Genomic DNA, 16,561 nt, shown 5'->3' on the forward strand with positions numbered 1-16,561 from the left:
CTAGGTAACTAAATTCAAAACAATTAATCAAGCTTTTAAGACCATCTATATTCTGGCCCTAACTTACCTTACAATCAAAATTTCCCCTGCATCCATTCATATACTCACTATTTGCCACATACATCTCATGTTTTCTTACTCTGCTCCCCTACTGAAATGTCAAAATCCCACCACTTACACATATCCAAATCCCGCTACTGTTAAATAACTCAGTTTACAAGAAAAGAAAAAATACAGTTTAAATACTAATCCCATTTTTAAGAAGCCATGCCTGACTAAACTTCTTTCTCAAAACATGTATCAACATTTCACTCCTCTAAAAGTGTATCATTTCTAATAAATCTTATCATAGCTATCTCCAACACTATAAGATGTGTATCAGACACAAGTTTTTAATTTCCCCAGTCCATACCATCTGATAGAGTATCAAATAAGGGATTATAATGCAAACATAAAACACACTTTTGTATCACTGTCAGATGACATGTTTGGGTAGGTAATATTAGAAAGCCTATATCATATTATACAATCATGACTAAGTGACTTGACAACTGAAAGCCTGGTACACTCATCATCAAATGGGAGCTGATGTGGACAATTAACCAAGGTAACATACATGAAAACATCTATAAATGCCTGGCACCCAGAAATATGCATTACATATTAGGCAAATAATAAAGAAGATGTATAGACCACTTCTTCAAAATATGCAAAAATAAAACTTTTAAATAATCCTAACACTGTGCTCAGTACTTCTAATAAGAACAGATATTTTGTGAGCATGCTTTATGTGAAAGGCACTGTTTCAAACATAACACTATCTCATACAATCCTCAACACCTTTTTGCAATTACATTCCCTATTTTAGTGAAATTAAATTCCACAAAACCCTCAATGAAAGAGGCCAATATAACAATTTTCAGACTTCAACTATAAGTAAAAAAACATCTACATTTTAGTTCTTGGGTGAAAATCAGTAGATACTAACAAAAAATACTTTTTGGTTATACTCAAGAACAAATTCATCTTAATTTAACAGCTCAAGCTTTTTTTTTAGTAAACAAAAAGTAGAAAATGGTTTAAAAATGCAGATCAGTAACACAACAGAACATTAGAAAAGTATATTTTGGAAAGACAGATTCTATTCACTCATACTTTAAAATCATATTCATGTGATACATGCAAATATTTTGGCCAAATATCTGCATGATTCTTTCATTAAGATTCTTAGCTAATGATCATTATTCTAACATTCAAATAAAATGTTTAACGACTAGAAATAAAGAAGGTAAACATCAGATATGCAAACTACAAAGATCATATCTCTGTACTGAACAATCTTGGTAATTAATCTTTGTTCAGGTAAGGAGCATTTTTCCACAGAAAAATAAGTTTCTAAAACATTGAAATTTATTACTCATCAGTTTTCATTCTTTTAAAGTAAAGGTACTGGCAAATTAACATAAGGAACTAATGAATAACAGAGCTGACTAACATATTTTGTTTTTGTTTTTCTTTTTTGTTTGGATATCAAGGATTGAACTCAGGGGCACTCAACCACTGAGCCACATCCCCAACCTTATTTTGTATTTTATTTAGAGATAGGGTCTCACTGAGTTGCTTAGCACCTCACTGTTGCTGAGGCTGGTTTTGAACTCTGGATCCTCCTGCCTCAGCCTTCCAAGCCACAGGAATTACAGGTGTGTACTAGCACTCCTGGTCACATATTTTCAACAAAGGAATATGGCTAGAGTTTTTTTTTTTATTTGCCTATTTCAATTATTACCATCCTTCATACTGAAATTGCTTTTGCCTAATAAATTATTTTCCTTGATCTAATTATGCTACTATTTTGTTCCTCTTAAAAACAAAACAAAACAACAAAAACAAAAATATACCAAAACACACAAGTTTGGCTTCAAGGAAAACTTTTGTCCATTTTCTTAGAACGCTACAACAATCCTGGCTTTTCTTAAATAAGAGATTATGGAGAGATTTAAAACTGTCCCAGTTATCACACTGTTAGCAACTCTCATCTGGACTACTATCATATCCACTTAATTGGTCTATACTACTGCTCTTGCCTCTTCAGTCTTATTCACATAGCAGCAGGAGAATGGTTTCCTAAAGACACCCACCACTCTACCATGAAAAAAGTGATTCCCATGATGGTTATGTAAGATGCTAACACCTGGTGGAGAGAATTAGGAAACACTACATTTTTTGCAAATTTTCTTTTAAGTCTGATATGATTTCAAAATAAAAGGGTTTTTGTTTGTTTTTAATTCCACTGGCTTCCTGTCACAGAATAAAATATAAAAAGTCCTGACCAGTGCCTCAGAATAGAATCTAAATAAGAACCCTTGCCTATCTCTAAGACCTCATCTCCTTTCATGATCCTCCGCCCTCACTCAGTAGTCCTTACGCTGTTTCTTCCTGCGTGTTCCCAACTCAAAACCTTTGCCATTTTCTCATTCTCATGTCTGTGATGCTGCTGCCACTGCTTAGCATACCTCACCCAGCCCCACTTCTCTTCAGTGAAGGCCATACTATTGAGCACTCTTTTATCTAAAATAATCTACTCTCCCACATTATTCTTTAACTCCTTATCTTGTTTCCCATTTCTTCCTACCACTTACCTCCAAATCAAAGTATATATTTATTCACTTTAGTTGTTTGCTAACATTACAACTTAAAAATTTTAATGAGGGCAAGCAGTTTATATTATTTCCTACTGTATTTCCAGCATAACACATGGTGGATGTATTATAAACAAATAACAAATAATTCTTATGTTTCAACAAAACAATTATGAATGGAGTCCTTAATATTAAAATTTCATTGCTGATAAATGTTTTCAATATCAGATATAAACTCCTACCTCAATCGAGTTTCTGCATACTAATACATACAGAGTAGCAATTTAATCCCTTGAATAAATTTCCAAAGTTAGGCAAATTAATTTCATTGTGTCATTCCAGAATAGGAAAGGATAAAGAAAAGAAATGAGGATCAACTAAAAGTATATAACATGCATATCAAATATAAGTAAATCACCCAAGATTACCTGAAAATCCAAATCAACACAAAGATTAGTCATTTAAAAAAAAAAAAGGATTATAGAATTTTATTTAAAATTCTTTGTAGGATTTTTTCTTTTATCATATACACAATGATTATGTTAGCAGTAAATATTTCAGAAGTGCATTTTTCTGAGCAAATTAGTAAATTAATTTGAGGGAAAATTATCCCAAGACTAACTTAGGTAATAAGTACTTGTTATTTAAGATGTGCTACTAAATTCGGTCCTCATAATTGCTTTTCAAGATATATTTATTTATTTTTATTGTGCTAAAATATACATGACAAAGAATTTACCATTTTAACCTACTTTTAAGTGTGCAGTTCTGGAGCATTAAGTACATTTATACTGTTGTACAACCATCACCACCATTCATCTTCACAACTCTTTTCATCTTCCCAATCAAGATACGTTTTTTTTTAAATATTTATTTTTCAGTTGTAGTTGGACACAATACATTTATTTCACTTATTTATTTTTATGTGGTGCTGAGGATAGAAACCAGGGTCTCGCATGTGTGAGGCGAGCGCTCTATCGCTGAGCCACAACCCCAGACCTCAAGATACTTTTTTTAAAATATTTTTTTAGTTATGGATGGACATAATACCTTTATTTTATTTGTTTTTTGTTCGTTTGTTTATTTGCTTTGTTTTGTTTTTTTTAAATGTGGTGCCAGGGATGGAACCCAGTGCCTCAAACATACTAGGCAAGTGCTCTACCACTGAGCCACAACCCCACCCCCAATCAAGATAACATTTTTAACCTAATTGATCAGGTATAGAAACGAACTAGCAAAAAGTAAGATGACAGTCTAAGTCTATCAGATTCAGGCTCTAAACAAATTTTCAATACAATAAGACAAAAATAATAAGGAAAAAACTAAAGCTCTGTTTTCTTTTATTTAAAATATAAACATATTTTATATGTACATATATGTATGTATATGATTTTGTTTAGTTTTGTTTGCAGCACTGGAAATCAAACGCAGGGTCTAGTGCATGCTAGACAAGTGCTCTACCACAGTTTTTTCCACAGCCCTTCTGATTTCTGGGTTTTTTTTTTAATATTTATTTTTTAGTTGTAGTTGAACACAATATCTTTATTTTTTATTTGTTTTTATGTGGTGCTGAGGATCGAACCCAGGGCCTCACACTTGCTAGGCTGAGCCACAACCCTAGCCCCTTCTGATTTCTTTTTAGAAAATATTTGCATTTAATTAATCAATCACAACAGAGTAAGACTTCTCAGAAGTCCTCTAATTCAGTCCCTTTATTTTATATTTTAAAGTGATTTTTTCCAAGTTTACATTGTTAGTCATTTGTTTAAATTAATTCTCAAAAATCAATTACTTATGAAAATAACTAAAAATCAAAAAAATTAAACAGAGAAACAAAAGTTATGTCTATGTCTCTTAGAAATAAAACCTATTAAGTAATCCCAGCGACTTGGGAGGCTGAGGCAGGAGGGCCATAAGTTGAAAGTGAGCCTCAACAATTTAGTGAGGCCCTAAGTAACTTAGCAAGACCTGCCTCAAAATAAAAAATTAAAAGTGCTGGGAATGTAGCTCAGAGGTAAAGTACCCAGGTTTCAATCCACATTACAAAAAAAAAGTAAGAGTTCTACATTTTCAATTGGCCTTCTGACTAACAGAAGTGCAATGTGTTGCTTATAAAGTTGGGACTTAAATTATTAGGCCTTACACCTTCTAATTTTGCTCTTTTGAAATACTGTCCTTAAGTACTATGTATGAGGAAGCCTGAAATATCATTTCACAGAGATAGAAGTTCAGTATCTCCGCTAATCCAGCTGGGCCATTTCAATAACACACAGGCCAAATGGATATACCTATAATCTAGAGCTGTTGAGGCCAACAAAGAAACTCCCAGGCAACCCACAGAATTAAGAAATAACAAACTGTTACTGTTTTTCAGCCAATAAGTATGGAGTGGTCTGCAAAGGTAATCATAGTAATGATTAATATCAAATTCAGTAATAAAATGATCTGTATTTCACTACCTAAGCACATCAATTTGTCTCAGCCAAAATTTTGAAAACTTAAGATTCTGGTAACAAAATGGTTAAATTAAAGCAAACTGCTAAAATTAATTTTATCATAAATACTAGAAAATCACTAATTACATGCCTCACTATAGTGGAGTTGGTTTACATGTAACATTTTTACATAAAAGACATCACACTGTATTAGAGATAACACAACTTATTTAATGGCACCATTGTCTATTACAAAGTTAATATAAATACAAATAAGCAAGTCCCTTTACATTCAATAATTTTAAAAATCTATTATGTGATTACCCTAATTTTTATAACCTGAGTACACCAGACATAAAACAAACTTTTCTAACTGACTACATGCCATCTTTGCAATCAATAAATGCATCAAGCTATTTATGTTGAGATGGCAACAGGTGCTACTGACATGTGCAAGGTAATCTGACAACTTAAACATTCCTGTCTGCTATACTTTTCAAAGTTTTTGTTTCTTTTTCCTGTCAATTATCATTTGCTCCTGAGGAAAGTACCCTTTAATATAGAGTGTTACAAAATATACTTGTTACAATTTTGCCTCAGTAAATTCAACAGACGTAGTCATAGGAGAACCAAAAAGCCTTTTTCTAAATAAACTTCATTTATTTTTATAGAATATCACTTCTTATTGCTCAAAATCATCCGTTTTTTAAATAATTTTTATAAAGTTATAGTTGTGAAACCATCAACCCTAACCAGCTTTAGAACTTCTCCATTAGCCCAGAAAGTTCTCTTGTACCCATTTACAAATTAATCCTATTCTCACCCTCAATCCTAGGCAAATTCTGATCTGTTTCCTGTCTCAATAACTTGCCATTCTAGACATTTCCTATAAAACAGAATCACACAATATGCAGAGCTTTTTTATATTTGGCTTCTGTCACTTAGCCTAATGTTTCTGATGTCCAATTATAGCATGTATCAGTAGTTTGTTCCTTTTAATTGCTGAATAGTATTCAGTTAAATGTATATAACAAGTTTTGTCTATTCATTCATCAGTCAATGGACATTTGAACTCCTTCCAGTTTGGGGCTATTATGAATAATGAATGCTGCTATGAACATGTTTTGGACAGATGTATTTTCGTTTCTCTTGGGAAGATTTCCCAGGAGTAGAACTGTTTCCTTTCCTAGTTCTCAGCTGTTTTCAGATATGACTCAGACAGGCAAATGAATGAAAAGAGACCTTTAAACTAAAGAGTTACTGTAATAATATATTATTCATTTATTTGTGAATACTGCAATCAATCATATTTTCAGGCTTTAGGAAGAAGTTGAGGAAAAAAGCACTAAGTCTACCCTACATAAGCTTATAATGTAGAAAGGGATACATAGATACACAGGAATTCTCACTTCTGTTTTTTAAGGTAAATATCCAGTTTTAGAAGCTGGTTCCTTACACCACAACTAACATCCAGGTACAAAGTTCAAAGATGATAGAAAAAGTACAATAATGAATTCTCACATTCAATCAAGACAAAAGACCTCATAAACTGGTAATAATAGGAATGAGGACAAAAAATCCCTGTATAGTGGTATGAAAAAGAACAATGAGAAAGATCAGAGCTTCTAAGAGCAATGAGGATGGTAAGCAAGATAGGGAAAATTAAAGAGGACCTAGAACTAGAGGGCACCCAAGGGTTATTTTTGGTACATGAGTACAAGTTGAAAGAGTGAGTGACAGATGCTACTGTTTCCTCAACTGGAAAGCCTGTAAACAGGAATAAAGATAATCTTTAAGTTGTCTTGGCTCCTCTTAGTTCTTTTTGGACATCTATTGTTCTTGGGAGATATGGGTGATAAGGTCAGGTGGCAACAGTGGGAGAATAAATCCCCACTTAAAATTTCTAATATACTGCTTCCACCAATTCGTTGAACTTAAGAGGGATCTCCTAACTATTCATCTGTCTTTTTACTGTCACTCACCATCTCATGTTCTACTTCATTTCTTATCCATTTTAATTTTAAATGATCCATCACTTTAATTATTTCCTCTTTTATTATAACTACCTTATAAGATCTACAGCAGAAGAAAGTAGATACCTACACTAACTTAATCTCAACCTGATTTCATGATCATTAACCATAACTGAATGACTAGAACACTACTTACTCCATTTTTACTGTCAAAAATAAGGATTACTTCACTCCTTCTTTTCTGTCTTAAAACCCTCAAGGGTTCTTCAGTTTAACTCTCACCTGAACCCTAGCCTGAGTTCTAGATTCATATATAGAATTGGCTAATCAACATCTACACTCAGATTTCTATTAGGCCTCTCAAATCTAAAACACTCAATCCTGAATTGTTGGATATTACCTACACTACACCTTCACCCCACACCTATTCTGTTTGCTTCCTCACTAGTAAATGTTAACATTTTTTCAACCTCAAAATGTTGAGGTCATTGTCTTTAAAAAAGAATACTGACATTTCAAGTTTCCATTAGTGTCTTTTTAAATGTAGATATATTTACTCACAATGAAGTACACTGTCCCAACTCTCAGTTACATTACTGTATAGTAAGATGATTCCTTTTAAATCAAAGTCTTATTTGTCACTCTACCACCTCCCAGTCAACAGGAATTCAAAGATAATTGCATGATTCAAGAAGACAGATATGTGGGGTACCAAAGAGAAATACTATTTTTATTTTGTTCTACTTCCCCTGGTGAAAGGGTAGGAGGACAAGAACTGAAAAAACTGTGTTGAGTCCAGAATCCCTACGTAATTCTTGTGACACTCCACTCACCAATAATGTCCTTTTTTTTAAAGACATTCTAATTCTACATACATAGGATAGTAATTTATATTATTTTCTCATTAATTTGTTAATCAAACTCAAATTATATATTAAAATGCACAATAGGCAAATTCCATAATGACATTTTTATGCCAAGTAATATTTTTTTATTTAAAAAAGCCAATGGATGTGTAACTGATGTGATTCTGCAATCTGTATATGGGGTAAAAATGGGAGCTCATAACCCACTTGAATCAAATTGTGAAATATGATATATCAAGAACTATGTAATGTTTTGAACAGCCAACAATAAAAAATTAAAAAAAAAAAGCATAAGCTAGCTTTTAAATGTAAATACAAACAGAGGAAGAAAGAGAAAAAAATTTAAATCTAAAAATTTTTGGAAAAAAGTTAGCACAAAAAGTTTTAACACACACCTTAAGATTTGCTTAAAGGGGGCTGGAGATGTGGCTCAAGTGGTAGCACGCTCGCCTGGTATGCATGCGGCACTGGGTTCGATCCTCAGCACCACATACAAATAAAATAAAGATGTTGTGTTTGCCAAAAACTAAAAAATAAATATTAAAAAAAATTCTCTCTCTCTCCCTCTCTCTCTAATTTAAAAAAAAAAAAAAAGATTTGCTTAAAGGACCTTTTAAAATTTTCCTGTGCCATTGGGTGTCAACATACTTTATATACAAACAGAGATATGAAAAATTGTGGTATGTGTGTATTAAGAATTGTAATGCAAAAAAAAGTACATATATAAAGGCATGAATTGGTATGAACATACTTTATATACAGAGATATGAAAAATTGTGCTCTATTTGTGTAATAAAAATTGAACTGCGAATGCAATTCCAGTAGTGGAATATTGCTGTTGTTTATTTAAAAAAAATAAAATCAATAAAAGATTTTTTTTTAAATTTCCTGTACAAATATTTTCTCTATGTACTAATAAGGCATAGCTAAGAAAAAAATCAGAAACCTATGAGAAACAAATTCCATCTGACAGTTATATTTTCAAGATAATAGAAGGTATCATGTTATAGATAAATAATTTCTCAGCTCAGAAATGCTTTGCTTAATCTGAAATTTAACGGAAATCTATTAAGGCCCATAGCCTGGCACATAATCACCACATAACAAGTGACGGCTATAATCATAAAACTGGTATTGCTTTTATTCATCTTGAATTTTATTTTATCAAGCTACTCTGAAGCATATGAGGCATTTAGTTGAACATCATAACCAAAGAAAAATCTTTGGTACCAAGTTTTTCCTAAATCCAGAATTAGGGATACAGAAGATTAAATGGTTACAGAGACAGTAAAAATGACTCAATAGACTCCAACATCACCACTGTTAAAGTCATGTTATATACCAATCCTGCTGCTATGTGCTCACAGCTTTTAGTAGAATTTTAAAAAATGGAGTTACTAAAGAAACAAACACCAACATTTCTTTTGGCTGCAAAAATAAGATGAACCTTTTTGTTAAGACTCTATCTTAAAAACTTAAAAAAAAAAAAAGCACTTTTGTTGAATTCACCAAAACAATTTTTATGAGTACTTTTTCTGAAAATAGGGATGAGTAGTACATGAATCAGCATAGAACCAGTGCTAACTTTGATCCCTGAGAAAAAATAAGCATGTTCTATAGCATATATAAAGACTATTGTATACTTAGTAGCCAGAATCTACACGTTTATCAATCCCAGATGCTACTTGTCATTCCAAGTCTTGAAACCTCCAGTAACTAATTCTATGGAGTTATAAAAAACTGAACTCCTCACTTCTTATTTCCAAACCCAAGTTGGCAAGGAATCTCTCATTAATATTTCAGGAGGTCCAGATTAAAACTGAAACACTAGACTTTACAAATATCTAGCAGGTAAAAAAAATCGTATTATATGGATATTTGCAAAAATATGATATGACAAAATTCAGGCTTCACAAAAAATAAGAGTAAATTCTATATGAGTAGTCACAACATTCAGCAATACTATGTAACCAATTTTGAAAGTGAAACACAGAATTAACACATAGCCCCATAATTTTACTCCTGGTAGATATATATGTACACACACATACATATAGGGGTGTGTGTGTGTGTGTGTATGTGTGTGTGTGTTTGTGTGTATACATATGCCTAGAAATTAAAATATATAAACATATAAAAACTTTTATATAAATGTTCATAGCACCATTATTCACAACAGCCAAAGTAGTAAAAACAACCCATGAATAAAATGATAATCCACATAATGGATTATCATTTTTCAATAAAAAGAAATGAAGTACTAATACATGCTACAATGTAGATAAACCTTGAAAACATTAAGCTAAATGACAGAAACCAGTCACAAATGATCACATATTATATAATTACATTTTTATGACGTCTCTAGAATAGAGAAGGATGGAAAATGAATCAATGTTTTCCTAGGACTGAAGTGTTGGCAAGAAATAAGGAATAAATGCTAATGTGTAAAGTCAAAATACATTCTATTGTCATGTATATCTAAAAAGGGTTACACCTAAAAAGGGGTTATAGATAAAATGTTCTATAACTGACTGGGATGTTGAACATAATAAAACCAATGAAAGTATACATCAAATGGGTAAACTGTTTTGTGATAATTTATCTCAATAAAAGATGTTATTAAAAATATTAATTTTGTGCTTTGAAAGTTCAACTACTAAAGAATGAAAAGCAACAATATTGGTATTACAAACAGTTTGCGGAGCATATCAAGAATAGAAGAGATGCTCAATTAACAATTTAACAAGAAATTTTACTGTTTAATATTAAACAAAATATAGCAGAGGTTGTAGCTCAGTGGTAAAATGTCTACCTCACGTGTGTGAGGCACTGGGTTCAATTCTCAGCACCACATATAAATAAATAATATAAAGGTCCATGAACAACTAAAAAAATAATTAAAAAAAGAATAAGAATATATATTTAAGGAGCTCTGTAATTTTCTAAGATCTTATTTTCAGAAACTATGCTACATGAAAATTTATACTATCAATCTGAAATTAAATGAACACATTAAATTAAAAAGATTTTCTTAAAGAATTCATGTTGCAGATATGTAAAGATTTAAATAAGACATATTCATAATAAAATTTCTCTCTTAGAATGTATAATCTCAGATGGGCTAGGCAATTAATGTCAGTAACTAAAAGATTAGTTCTCCACACAAATAATCATATTTTTAAGAAGTGTATACTTTGAATTACCCATTTTATAACCAGGAATAAATTGTGATGCATAAAATACAAATTATAAAACATGATCTATAAAACCAAGATCTCTACTAGCCTGTTCTTCCAAAAACACACTTACAATTTTTTCTTTAAAAAGCACTTTATCTTTTTTATTTAATTCTGACTAGAATTTTCTTCTATATTCAAGGGTTTTAAATAAAAGCGGTATCAACAGGTTAAATAAAAATCTTCAATGAACACATGTGATTCAATAAAACAAAAAGATAACACTATGTTTTCTAACACAATAAAGAGGGGGAAGGAAGAATAGATGTTCCTTTGATTAGACAAAGGGGAATGAAGGGAAAAGAAGGGTATGGGAATAGGAAAGATAGTAGAATGGATCAGACTTAAATTTCCTATTTCATATATGAATACATGACCAGTATAAGGCAACATCATGTACAATCACAAGAATGGGAAGTTATACTCTATGTACATACAATATGTCAAAATACACTCTATTGTCATATATATCTAAAAATAACAAATAAAAAACAATGTATCTTTTAAACAGAAATTCTCAAAATAGGGAAGTCATATAATAGGAAATTTCTAGACTAAACTTGAACCTAAAGCAAAAGAAATAGCATGGATTATAACATGGGAAAATCAAAGAAAACATATAAAACTAAAAAAGAGATGAAGAATGATCCTAAGTCAATAAAACTTAATAAAATACTATGAGGCAAAAAGAAACTCTTAAATTTTCTAAAATTTGCTATTTTAAAATGTTGTTATAAAGAACTACCAAAAGTTGACATACCAGGAAGAGTTGATGAAGAAAAAACTTTCCCACATGATGAGGTATTATGGGAATGATAAAGATTCACCATAATTTTACTGTATTACTTTTCAGAAATGCTTTTGTCAATGATGAAAACCTTAGAAAAGCAAGTATGTATTTTAAAACTAAACACAGCTAATTACCAAAACCAACAAAGCTCTATGCAAAAGTAGTTGTCATTTTTTTGTCTTCAGAGAGAAGAATATTGCCTCTAAAAACCCTTAATCAACGTATATAATCTGCATATTTAAATAAGAACAAATAAATAAATAAGAGATACTACAAGCACAACTTACAGATGGTTAAAATTATATAATAGAAATATCAAGATACTTACATTGTTGTTGCGAGTTTCTACAGCAGGAAATTTTCTGACTATGAATTTCACAGCAGATTCTAGGTTTTTGTCAATAAGGTAAGACGGTTTGGCCTTGGGATCTCCACATGCCTGTAAAACAACAGTAATAAAGAAAAGTGAAATGCATCCTCCTCTTAAAATCAAGGAAGAATAGCAAATCTGTAATCAGGAATTAGAGAGATATTTATTGTTTTGGTGAGCAGGTGATAAAATGAATAGGCAAAGTGCAGGGATTGTCATAGCTGAAATATGCAATGGGAGACAGTACAGAGATGTTCTTCTACTGAAAAAAAAATGCATGGAAAGTTTCAAAGCAGTCAGCGCAGAACAGCAGTGAAGGAAAAAGCTCAAACCTAAAGAAAAAAAAAGGAAAAGAAAAGGAAAAAAGAAAAGAAAAAGAAAAAATTTTGGTTTGAGGTAGGATTGTATTCATCTGAAGCTAATAAAATATCACAAAATTAAATATTAAGTAGAGTACTGGATATGTTTCTTTCTAGGTGTTTTAAAATAAAAGCTTATGTTTAAATGTCTTCTCCAAAATGTTTTCCTTATTCATTTTAAAAATTTTAATACAAAAGCCCTAGTTCAAAAGAACTGGAAGCTGCTAAAATTATCTTTACAGTGCTAAAGAGTGTTGCCTGTTCCTCTGAACATCTGAGTTACAACACTGTTTTCCATCATACCAGCAGCACTTCAAACAATGAATCTACATCTGGTCTATATCTACAAGTACACAACAAATGGAAATGTTTACATTTGACCACATCAGCAGTACAGCATTCTCTGTAGTGAACTATAAAGCACTATACAAATGTACGATATTATTAGAACTTTTACCTGAACTATTAGCAATACAGAATATAGTCTTGAGTACTGTTCACTGTTTCATTATGTGATATTTAATTAAATGCTTACTAGGGGAATTAATAAAATTATAACATTCTATTTAATTTTATTCCATTTTTAAAAGGATGCATCCTATGAAAAGTTATTTCTGCCTGCCATGTGTGAGAAAATATAGTATTTTTTGACTATGGCTATGTTGTGGATTACAGAAAGAGAAGTTATGAAACATGAAACTGATCTGGAAAGCGGGCAAGCAGGCAGAGGGAAGGTGAAAAGCTTTGCAAACCTTCCAAACTTGTCCTTGCTGGGGAAGCATTGTAATAAAAAGAGAGAAAATTACGGGTAAACAATGATTGCCAAACTATGACATACTTTTCAGTAGAAAACTTATGCACTGTAGACTACGAATAACAAAACAAAATTAGAACTATATTGGTGCTACAACTTTAAGGTATTATAAGTATTAAGTTTTAGTATACAATAAATTTATAGAGTTTATATTATTCATATATATCTAAATACTACTGTGTAAGTGTATAACCATGTCAGTCAGTCTCTTGGTGTTCTTCCTAAACCAACTTAAATAATGTTAGAAAGAATGGAAAAATAAAGACTACATGCAGCTATAAAAATAGGGGTAAAATCATTAGTGAAATTTTACATACCTTAAAAAGAAACGGTAGCCAAGAATAAAAATAAATTGTTATTGGATGACTTTTGCACTTCAGCTCAAAATTGAAACTATTTTTAAAATATTACCTAACTTCCTTCTAAGCCAAAGTATAAAAAAAAAAATCAATGTAAACATTCCTATACTTTATAAGCAGAAATAGGAATGCAGTTTAAAATATTCCCTTAATTCTTAAATATAATTAGATAAACCAAAACTTTTTTAAAAATTTAGAACTCCATAATCTTTAACCAGATTGACATAAGGTTAGCATATAAATTCACCCCCAACATCATAATATTAGCATGTATCAGACTTTTCCTCAGAATAAACTATCATTCCTTTAAAATATTGTTTATTGTAAATTAATCTTCCAATTTATCTTCTTCTTCCCAAGATATTATAAAATAAAATAACTAAGAATTTGCCAAAAAAAGAAATAGCTACTAATTAGCATTTCCTTACATGAATAGCATAATGAAAATCAAGGTTTAAAAACACTTAACATAGTATGGAATCCTAAAACACCCAAATAATGGTCAGTTTTCTTCTGATATGTATTACTTTCATACTCTACTCAAAATTTCATCCATCCATTCTAACAGTATTAGTGATTACCAAATAATGAAAATACGGTTGACTATAATGCCCATTTCCCAGGATCACAAATTTTACTGTATCCAATCAACTAAAGAAGGTGTGTGGATAGATGCATGTGCAGCTTTCTTAAACTGAAAACAAAAAGAAAGGAATTTCATTTCTCTTTCCTTGGAAGTAGTTTACCTTTTTCCATACTGCTTAGTAATTCTATCTAAACATACTATATTGGGAAGCAGTACACCACAAAGATTAAAAACACAGATTCTAGAATAAAACTAGCAGGGTTTCAATTTTCACTACTTATCAGCCATGTGACCTTGAATATATAACATCTCCTAGCCTCAGTTTCTTCATTTGTAAAATGGGGGCAATTAATACTTACCTCATAGGGTCATTATGAGGCTTTCAAGAGGACAATTCATTTAAGGCATTTAGCAAAATGAATGGCACATAAGTGCTCTAAAAATGGCAGCTGTGGTTTATAATAATAATGATAATAATTATCCAAAAGTCTAATATAAACAGTAATACTAACAGTCTTTATCATACTTTATCAAAGAGTATAGAACTAGCAATTTAGTGTTAATTTCCTTATGACCATGATTTCCTCTCTCAATCACATATTTCCTTCATTCACCCTAAGCTTAAACATACTGTATTTGTTTGACTTATATAAATTAGTTTAGCCTTATAGGTACGAACATAGAGTTTTACTGGTTTGGTTTGGTTTGCTGGTGCCAAGGATTGAGCCCAGGGCCTCATTCACATTAAGCGCATACTCCACCAATGAACTACACCTCTAGTCCCAAGAACAAGAGTTTTTAGGATAGGCTATCCTAAAATTCTGCTTTATCACTTAATAGCTATGTAACTAGCCATATGGTTCATGCCTGTAATCTCAGCAGCTCCAGAGGCTGAAGCAGGAGGACCTCAAGTTCAAAGCCAGATTCAACAACTTATCAAGGCGGTAAGCAACTTAGTGAGACCCTGCCATAAAATAAAAAATAAAAAACAGATTGGCAACGTGGCTCAATGGTTGAATACCCCCAATCCTGGGAACCAAACAACAACAACAACAAAAAAAAAAAGCTGTGGAACTATGAGCAAGAGATTTTACCTCTCTGTACCAGAGACTTTATCTATTAAAGTGGAGATTATAATTCCAAACTTCTCCTAAAAAGTTTTGTACTCACCACATTAGAATGTGTGTTTGTGTGTAACTTAAAAGAGTGTTTGACAGACCATAAAACACCAATAAAAAAATACAAGGTTCATAGAAACTATATAGAAATACTGGGCTCTATTTTATTTATTTCTGAAATCAACTTACTTGATTTGTTTACAAGAGAGACATTTGTATGATTAATTCTTGGCAAAAAAGAAAAAGTACAAGGAAAAAGTAAACTATGATGTTACTAATAGTTATTATCTAGGTACATATATCCCAGCATAAAACTGCAACTATAACTCAGTTAAGCTACGCTATACTAAAGCAGTAGAGCAAAATTCTATCTAACCAGAAGTCTATTTATAAAAATTAATCTTCCTCACTCTACAAAAAATTCATTTTGAAAAGAAAGAAATTATAAGATGACAACTTGGATTTTCTAGAATATAGCCTCACTTAAAAACATATCTCATCCCACTATAGCTACAATATTATGCAAAATGAATCCTTTACTATTATCATCCTGAAGTACCAACATTTTTAAGACTATATATACCAATATATTTTAGACTAATACATATCAGAAAGACTTATAACAGAGACTGAATCAAAATCTTTAACAAATTACCAACTAAATTAATTTTGAGCACTTCTATTTCCTCCCTACACTCCAAAAGAGAAAAAAAAATAAGATGAATACAGTAAAAAATTACATCTAAATCCCCTAATTTTATAACCCTACCAAATTGTGTCATAGAACTGAATAAAAAAGGCTATTTCACTATACAGAAACTATATGTAAACTATAAATTTTTTAAAAAGAACTCCTCCAACAACCAACAAGGTATTGCGTTTTGCTTTATCTTACTTTCTGTTTTCATAATATAGGAAATATAATTTCAATTTCCAAGAGATGTCAAATGAATTTAAATATATAAATTTCTAGTTCTCAGAATTAGACCTTTATTATCAATAAGTATTCTAGT

General features: G+C 31.2%; 1 protein-coding gene across 2 annotated transcripts in view; it reads right to left on the minus strand.

Annotated features, from left to right (window-relative positions):
- The window catches only part of Nckap1 (NCK associated protein 1), a 99,849-nt gene that overhangs the window by 69,214 nt on the left and 14,074 nt on the right, over nt 1-16,561 (minus strand). The window contains exons 2-3 of one of the 2 annotated variants that reach the window (XM_058580303.1): nt 13,424-13,441; nt 12,271-12,381 (exon numbers count right to left, since the gene is read on the minus strand). In XM_058580303.1, the coding sequence (XP_058436286.1) occupies nt 12,271-12,381; nt 13,424-13,441 (129 nt within the window). The remainder of the gene's footprint in view (nt 1-12,270; nt 12,382-13,423; nt 13,442-16,561) is intronic. The other variant, XM_046447390.2, reaches the window with a different exon arrangement.

Source organism: Marmota monax, unplaced genomic scaffold (assembly GCF_021218885.2).
Source record: "Marmota monax isolate L192 unplaced genomic scaffold, Marmota_monax_Labrador192_F-V1.1 WCK01_AAM20220418_F8-fsc00007, whole genome shotgun sequence".
Classification (NCBI taxonomy): domain Eukaryota; kingdom Metazoa; phylum Chordata; class Mammalia; order Rodentia; family Sciuridae; genus Marmota; species Marmota monax.